Source organism: Delphinapterus leucas, chromosome 19 (genome assembly GCF_059928025.1).
Source record: "Delphinapterus leucas isolate spDelLeu-1000000601 "Yukka" chromosome 19, BTC_Dleu_Yukka2, whole genome shotgun sequence".
In the NCBI taxonomy this organism is placed as follows: domain Eukaryota; kingdom Metazoa; phylum Chordata; class Mammalia; order Artiodactyla; family Monodontidae; genus Delphinapterus; species Delphinapterus leucas.
The window spans coordinates 13,003,802-13,012,277 of NC_143147.1; the positions used below are offsets into that span (position 1 = coordinate 13,003,802).

Sequence of the window (8,476 nt, forward strand, 5' to 3'; positions counted from 1 at the left end):
TGACCAGGGAAAAGAAGGCCCTCCAGGAGGCCCACCAGCAGACCCTGGAGGCAGGCAGAAGAGGACAAAGTGAACACCCTGAACAAAGCTAAAGCCAAGCTAGAAAAGCAAGTGGATGACTTAAGTCTAGGATTATCAAGGAAATTATTTTCTTCAAAGGGAAGCTAAGCAATCCTTATGACTCAACATTATTTACATTTAGCTTGAAGGATCTCTGGAACAAGAAAAGAAACTGCGCATGGACTTTGAGCCAAGAGGAAGCTGGAGGGTGACCTAAAATTGGCCCAAGAATCCACAATGGATATAGAAAATGATAAGCACCAACTTGATGAAAAACTCCAAAAGTGAGTATGAGAGAATTCAATTGTAACCTGCTCGTTGTCTGGATCTCAAAAATATTACTTCGCAGCACACAGAAAAAAACAAATAATGACATCTTTAACTTTTGTATTTAATGAAAATGGTATAGTACTGACTTGTAAAACATGCACTTAGCACTTCCTCAACACCAGCAGTACAAAAACGTTCAGTTACACATAGAGAAGACGACTGGCAAGAGGACAGAGTATGAGCTAATGTGTTGCTCTCCTAACAGGAAAGAGTTTGAAATGAGCAGCCTGCAGAGCAAAACTGAAGATGAACAAACACTTGGCATTCAACTGCAGAAGAAGATCAAGGAGTTACAGGTAAGTCCATGATTTCCATCAGTTTCATTCAACATGACAAAATACTAACACAAAGGAGCTAACGTTGAGCTTTTCCCAGGCCCGCATCGAGGAGCTGGAGGAGGAGATCAAGGCAGAGCGGGCCTCCCGCGCCAAAGCAGAGAAGCAGCGCTCGGACCTCTCTCGGGAGCTGGAGGAGATCAGCGAGCGGCTGGAGGAGGCGGGCGGCGTCACATCCACCCAGATAGAGCTCAACAAGAAGCGGGAGGCCGAGTTCCTGAAGCTGCGCCGGGACCTGGAGGAGGCCACCCTGCAGCATGAGGTCACGGCGGCCACGCTGAGGAAGAAGCACGCAGACAGTGTGGCCGAGCTGGGGGAGCAGATTGACAACCTGCAGAGGGTCAAGCAGAAGCTGGAGAAGGAGAAGAGTGAGATGAAGATGGAGATCGACGACCTTAGCAGTAATGCAGAGACCATTTCCAAAGCCAAGGTACCCAATACTGTCTTCAAATGAGCAGAGTTAATAACCTGTAAGGACCCTCATTGTTCTCTGGCGTTAAACATTGTTTGTAGGCAGTTTATAGCACTGATCTAAAATTTTGTATTCTAATATATTCCATTTTATTTCATTTTTTTAAAATGCTGGATATAATTTGTTAAGATTATTTCAAAATCTACTTTGTCAGTGTCAAGTATCATTGGGATAAATGAATGAGTTCCAACAATGAGCACTTTGGGGAGATTATGCACCCATCATACCTGAATCCTAGCATGTTCCATAGAGCTGGTGCCATCAGTTTCTACTCACACTTGATGTAAATTTATTCACTTTAAAAATATTTTAAGAATCCAGTGGTAACTTTTTTTTTTTTTTTTTTTTTAACTGTATTCAATGTCTCATCTTTCATGGGTACCTGTGCCGCAGGGAAACCTTGAAAAGATGTGCCGCGCTCTAGAAGACCAAGTGAGTGAACTCAAGACGAAGGAGGAAGAGCAGGAGCGGCTGCTCAGTGACCTGACGGCTCAGAGAGCACGCCTGCAGACAGAAGCGGGTGGGCCATCTACCAGTGTTGACCTTGAATGATAAATTTATCTTGGCTATCCAGTTGCTGAAAAACTCTACACTGAGTTATTTGAGCTCACATATGACCTCCCTGGGAGGTGCTGCTCATATGAACACCTTATTGACCACCAGCGTGGACTACTTTCTTCCTTTCTGTCTTTTTGGTTTTGGGTTTGTTTTCTTTTAAATGGAGACCCAGGCTCTCTTATTTTTTAACACTTTAAAGCAGATTTCACTCTAATCTAAAAGTTATCTAATAAAAAAATGTATCCTGACAGTATTTACTTTTGCTTTTCAAAGTGCTTCCACAAGTTAATTACTTTTTTACCCTCATTAGTCTGTGTAATGTTATCCCCATTTTAAAGATGTCAGATTATGGTAGTGATGAAATGATCTGTCCAAGAACGCTTACTCCAGTCTTTTCCCTGAAGTCTTGCCAATTGCCAGTAGCACCACAGTTAAGTAGGGAAATATTCAGGACCACAACCCAGCCAGGAGCATTCAAGTGAGGTACACAGAGTTTTAATTATCCAAATAGGAGGGTCTCTGCATTTACTTCTCCCCCTATCAACTTGTCCAACTTGCTACCAAAGTTCTCCTCCCCAAGTGAGAGGTAACAAGATGGAAATTGTTTTGTGGGTCATTTGGACCATTAACGTAATAGGTAGATCAAATTGTTGGAGAACCACTTTACTCTTTCATATTCAAATATTGTTCTTTCTAGAACAAGGCTCAAGTAAAGCTTTTATTATTGTTATACAGTTGATAAGTACACTTTATGAAAAAGAAAAACTGTATTCGCAAATAATCAGAATGCTCCCTGTAGTTTCTTTTCCTCATTACATGTTTACTCCTAGTAATTTAGTGGTACGAAAAAAAAAAATGGAAGCTGTGATTCTTATTAAATGTTAAAGAGATAAGGCTTACAGGTAACCCGTTCAAAAATGGTGCTGAAAGTGTTTTCTCTCTTTTTAACATAATACAGTTGACCCTTGAACAACATAGGTTTGAACAGTGTGGGTCCACTTACACGTGATTTTTTTCTATAAAAACATACCACAGTACTAGATGATCCACAGTTGGTTGAATCCATGGATGTGAAAAAAGAGGACTGACTGTAAAGTTATAAGCGGATTTGCAACCACGCAGAGGATCGAAACCCCTAACCCCAACTGTTTGAGGGTCAACTATATAGTGTATTTTCTGAATTATGGTGCTTAAAGAATGGGAGACAAATTTAAATGCCACTTAGTTTAAGAACTGATTAGTTATCCACAAACCAACTCGTTCTTGGGGTGGAAAGACACTTGATTGTTTCTTAATATAAAAATTCTTCCAGGATTTTCCTTCAAACATCATTTCAGAGGGAACTGCTCAAAGTCTCCCATTTTCCAAAGAATAAATTCTGTTTCAATCAAGTTTCATTGAAAGGTAAACTAGTACAACACTGTTGCCTTACACAAAAAACACTGGAATGTTTTTTGGTGGTTTGCTTTACATTTTTTTTCACATATTTCTTCACCAATTTCTACTGTGATCAAATAATTTGAAATATCTCCCCAAATCTTTTGTGTTGTTCAGAAGTGTATAATCTGCCTCAAAGTCTTCCCTACTTCTCATTTTCACATAGATGTCCTCACCAGGGTTGAAGTGGAAATTGGTGGTTTGCTAAAATCCACACTCTCCATCATGTTTCAGACCCAGCTCCCTTTCCCCGCTCCAGTTTGTAATTTAGAGCTTTAATTTCCAAAGTAAGGTTGAGTTTTCTGGCTCTTGATCTTTATAGGTGAATACTCACGCCAGCTAGATGAAAAGGACTCATTAGTTTCTCAGCTCTTGAGGGGCAAACAAGCTTTCACACAACAGACAGAACTGAAAAGGCAGCTTGAAGAGGAGATAAAGGTTAGCCCTACTTACAGCTGTTGTTGTTTCTGTCATTATCCTTGCTTTTGAGATTGTTTTCTGCTTACTTCTACAGATTTTCTTCTGGTCGCCTACAGGAGCTTAGGGACTAAACATCACTTTAAAGATATAAAATTAAGTCACCAATCTCTATGTTCTCAGGCCAAGAGTGCCCTGGCCCACGCCCTGCAGTCAGCCCGCCACGACTGTGACCTGCTGCGGGAACAGTATCAGGAAGAGCAGGAAGCCAAGGCTGAGCTGCAGAGGTCAATGTGCAAGGCCAACAGTGAGGTTGTCCAGTGGAGGACCAAATACAAGACGGACGCCATCCAACACACAGAGGAGCTGGAGGAGGCCAAGTATGTTCTAGAATTACCTAAAATGAAAATAGCTCTGTTAACAATCAAAGTGCACTTGGTATTAAATACCACATGGGCAAATGTCCATTGCTCCCCAAATAAAAACCTACGAAAAATCATGCATGACATAAACCTAAGCAAGAAAAACAAATACTCTAGGTTGTCTAGGGAAAGAAATTAATTTAGAGGGTAGAAGGAAAAAGGACATAGGGCAAGAGGAAGCTGAATGATTATTTTTTAAAAGGGGAACTTCTGACATCATCCTATCCATACAGGTGTAGATAAAATAAGAGTCAATTGTACTCTCCCGTGCTGCTCCTCCCTCTTAGCCATTAATGGAAAAATCGGTCCAGGGTGACAGATATGTAAGAGAAAAATAATCAGACTTTAAAGCACAGCTCCTCCTTCTGAGATGTAAAAACATGGTTATTTGTAGAGGAAAAAAGAATACAGTGTTAAAGACTAAAAAGTAGACACTAAGCTCTGTAATAAATAACACATATTGTTGTTAAAGGTCTAAATATTCAATGCAATCAAAAGTTCAAGACTGAACGTAAGAGGGAGAATCTTATTCAACAGAAAGTTTAAGGAAGGGACCTTCTCATTCAAGAGAAAGTTTCAGGAGAGATCTAGTCATTTATTCTGTGAATAATGTAGAGCCAGATAGGAATTATAATGTTTTGGTGGATGCCTTAGAAGAGTTTCTGAGTGACCATTCACTTCTATTGTCCTTATTTCACTTTTTAGGAAGAAGCTGGCCCAGCGTCTGAAAGATGCCAAGGAACACGTAGAAGCTGTGAATGCCAAATGCGCTTCCCTTGAGAAGACCAAGCAGCGGCTCCAGAATGAGGTCGAGGACCTCATGATTGATGTGGAGAGGACAAATGCCGCCTGTGCAGCCCTGGACAAAAAGCAAAGGAACTTCGATAAGGTAAGTTCTGCACCAGTTTCTGTCTCAGCATTCAGCCTGTGATTAAGGAGAGCCTCCCACCTTCCATGTGCCTATTCAAACCATCCGAGGGCTGTTCTCAGCAGCTCCAGCTCCATGAGGAGGTGGGGAGGAGGGGGACACCTGTGCTTTCTACTCTTCTCATTCATAATTATTTTTCAGTCCCCGATCATCTCAACTCTGTTTGAAAGTTGCCAGAATAAATGGTTTTCATCCCATCAAACTTTCTCCACTCAATTTCTTGACCATTCCTTGCCCCTCAGGTCCTATCAGAATGGAAACAGAAGTATGAAGAAACTAATGCTGAACTTGAAGCTTCCCAGAAGGTGTCCCGCGCCCTCAGCACAGAGCTGTTCAAGGTTAAGAATGCTTATGAGGAATCCTTAGACCAACGTGAAACCCTGAAGCGGGAAAACAAGAATTTGCAACGTGAGTACATTTTACCTTTTCTTCAACAAAAGATTTGAAAGAATGTTTTCCCTCACTGAATGAATTAAAAAAAAATTTTTTTCATGAACAGAGGAGATTTCTGACCTCATTGAGCAGACTGCAGAAGGAGGGAAACATATAAATGAACTGGAGAAAAAAAAGAAAAAAGTAGAACAAGAAAAGTCTGAAATTCAGGCTGCTTTAGAAGAGGCAGAGGTAGACTCTAAAACCATTTTGAGAGGAATTAAGATCTAATACATGCAAGAATAGGTGAATCAAGAGAAAAGAAAAATAATTTTTACTCTGGGTAATAAATATGAGGATGGAAAATTGACCATGCATACAACTAACATAACTGGACATCAGAAATGCTAGACACCGAGAAAGCAAAGATGAATAAGTTAAGGTCCCTGCCCCCATGGGCATTAGCTAGCTGGGGAGACAGAATTATACAAAACCAACAACACCACAATGCAGAAATTTCTGTAACAATGGAATAAAGATGCGTTATAGTAGCACAAAGGTAGGAACTAATTCCTATCTCTAGAATGCTATGCACTTCCGTTCCCTGCTAATGTCACCCCTTGCTGTCATTAAGGCATCTCTTGAACATGAGGAGGGAAAGATCCTGTGCATCCAGCTGGAGTTGAACCAAGTCAAGTCAGAAGTTGACAGGAAAATTGCTGAAAAGGGTGAGGAAATTGACCAGCTGAAGAGGAACCACATTAGAGTCGTGGAGTCCATGCAGAGCACGCTGGATGCTGAGATCCGGAGCAGGAATGATGCCATCAGGCTCAAGAAGAAGATGGAGGGAGACCTCAACGAAATGGAAATCCAGCTGAACCACGCCAACCGCACGGCTGCTGAGGCCCTGAAGAACTACAGGAACACCCAAGCCATCCTCAAGGTAAATGGGCTCAGGAGATGGTCCCAGGGCAGTTGCGGTGACTGCAGCCCTGAGAACAAGGTGTCTCAATGATCGTTCATTCCACAGGATACCCAGCTCCACCTGGATGATGCTCTCCGGGGCCAAGAGGACCTGAAGGAGCAGCTGGCGATCGTGGAGCGCAGAGCCAGCCTGCTGCAGGCCGAGATCGAGGAGCTGCGGGCCACCCTGGAGCAGACGGAGAGGAGCAGGAAGATGGCGGAGCAGGAGCTCCTGGACGCCAGCGAGCGCGTCCAGCTCCTGCACACCCAGGTGAGTATAACATAAAAGTAAAAAATACAGTGGACTGAAAATGAAATTCTTGCTCAAATCTTAGTACTATCTAAAAATGTATTCATAATGTTTTATGGAGGTTAAAGTTTAAAATATCTTTGGATTAACAATATTTTTGTTTATATGAACTGTGACATTCAGAGTTGACTGTCTTATAAAAGTATATGGTCAACTCAGATAATTTATGGAACAAGAAGGGATACTAATTAGTTACCTTAATTAATTAGTTTGTGGGTTCATTAGAACATTGGACATTGTAATTTTGCTCTCATGTACTCAGTATTTCTAAATTTGATATTTTAACCAGAACACCAGCCTGATCAACACGAAAAAGAAGCTGGAGACAGACATCTCCCAAATCCAGGGAGAGATGGAGGACATTATCCAAGAAGCTCGCAATGCAGAAGAGAAGGCCAAGAAGGCCATCACTGACGTGAGCAGAGGGCCACACGGGGGTGGTCAAGTTAGAATCTTGATGGGCTGTCTCAGCTCTCTCTACTGGTTTTGTTTTACTGCTAATTAGGTGGCCATGATGGCCGAGGAGCTGAAGAAGGAGCAGGACACTAGCGCCCACCTGGAGCGGATGAAGAAGAACCTGGAGCAGACGGTGAAGGACCTGCAGCACCGCCTGGACGAGGCTGAGCAGCTGGCCCTGAAGGGTGGGAAGAAGTAGATCCAGAAGCTGGAGGCCAGGGTGGGTCTCCCAGCCTGTTCAATTCCCAGCCTGTTCATGCTGCTAGTTATAGCCAAGTGGCTAAACACCTTTGTCCTCTTCCAGGTGAGGGAGCTTGAAAATGAGGTTGAAAATGAACAGAAGCGCAATGTTGAGGCTGTCAAGGGTCTTCGGAAACATGAGAGAAGAGTGAAGGAACTTACTTACTAGGTGACCAGCCTTACCATATAATTCAAGCCTACTGCTTTCAAGAAAATAAAAATGAGTTGTTTTCAAACAATGACACTATTTTCTACCTCTTTCATTCCAGACTGAGGAGGACCGCAAGAATGTCCTCAGGCTACAGGACTTGGTGAACAAATTACAAACCAAAGTTAAAGCTTATAAGAGACAAGCTGAAGAGGCTGTAAGTACCTCCCCAGTGAAAGAGAAAGGTTCAGGAGCAGGGCCAGGATTTGTGGAGACTAAAGCTCATAGAATTTAAGAGGCTTTCATTAAGGCAAAGAACACAAAATTGGGAACACAAGATTAGGTTTGAAAATGAGTATTTATTTAGAATGAAAAAAATCTTACCACTAATTATTGGATCCTTAGAGATTCAGGTTCATTTCTTCTGAGACCTCTAGCAGTTTTCCAGACAAAGCAGTGTAGAGATGCTTCTTGATTACAACCCACCTCCCTCCCTAACTAGAACACTCTACTCCCAGCAATTCCCAGCACCCATAGGGGCTGTGCAAATGAGCACTCTGAATCTAAGCCTTATTTAAGTTCATGATGAATCGACCTCAGAACATTTCTTTTCCATTTGGCTGCAGTTATCTTTCTCATCCAGTTAATTCTAAAACCTTCCTTAAGGTTCTCCACACCCAATACTACCACAGTGCCTACTTTTTAAAGTCTGTTCCACAGAAACAAGGCTGATTCAAATTCCTGCTACTTTGATATCCCTGTTGTCACTGTAGCATCTTAAGTTTGTCAGGAAGAGAGTCAAGTGAGAGAGAATGAACAGGGGGTTGTAAGCCCACCAACACAGAGGTGAATATGTGGGATGCCCTACCCCAAATAGGTACATCACCAAAGAACAGAACCTTTTGCTTTCTCACTCATGAAGCAAATCCTGTAGCTGCTCTTAGTAACAAAGGCAGTAAGAATCAGAAAATGTCAAATTTTTTTGTTCTCTCAAATGCATTTCTTTTCTCAGGAGGAACAAGCCAATG

At 42.1% G+C, this 8,476-nt stretch overlaps 1 protein-coding gene and 1 pseudogene across 1 annotated transcript; both read left to right on the forward strand.

Moving 5' to 3' along the window:
• The first annotated feature begins 297 nt into the window (after positions 1-297).
• On the forward strand, positions 298-1,854 carry LOC111185832 (myosin heavy chain, skeletal muscle-like). Its single transcript, XM_089900139.1, has 3 exons — positions 298-344; positions 596-686; positions 742-1,854. Exons 1-3 carry the CDS (start codon positions 298-300, stop codon positions 1,177-1,179), a joined length of 576 nt encoding a protein of 191 aa, XP_089756265.1. The 3' UTR covers positions 1,180-1,854.
• Positions 1,855-3,527: 1,673 nt separating this feature from the next.
• Positions 3,528-6,351, forward strand: LOC149744744 (myosin heavy chain, skeletal muscle pseudogene; annotated as a pseudogene).
• The last annotated feature ends 2,125 nt before the right edge of the window (positions 6,352-8,476 follow it).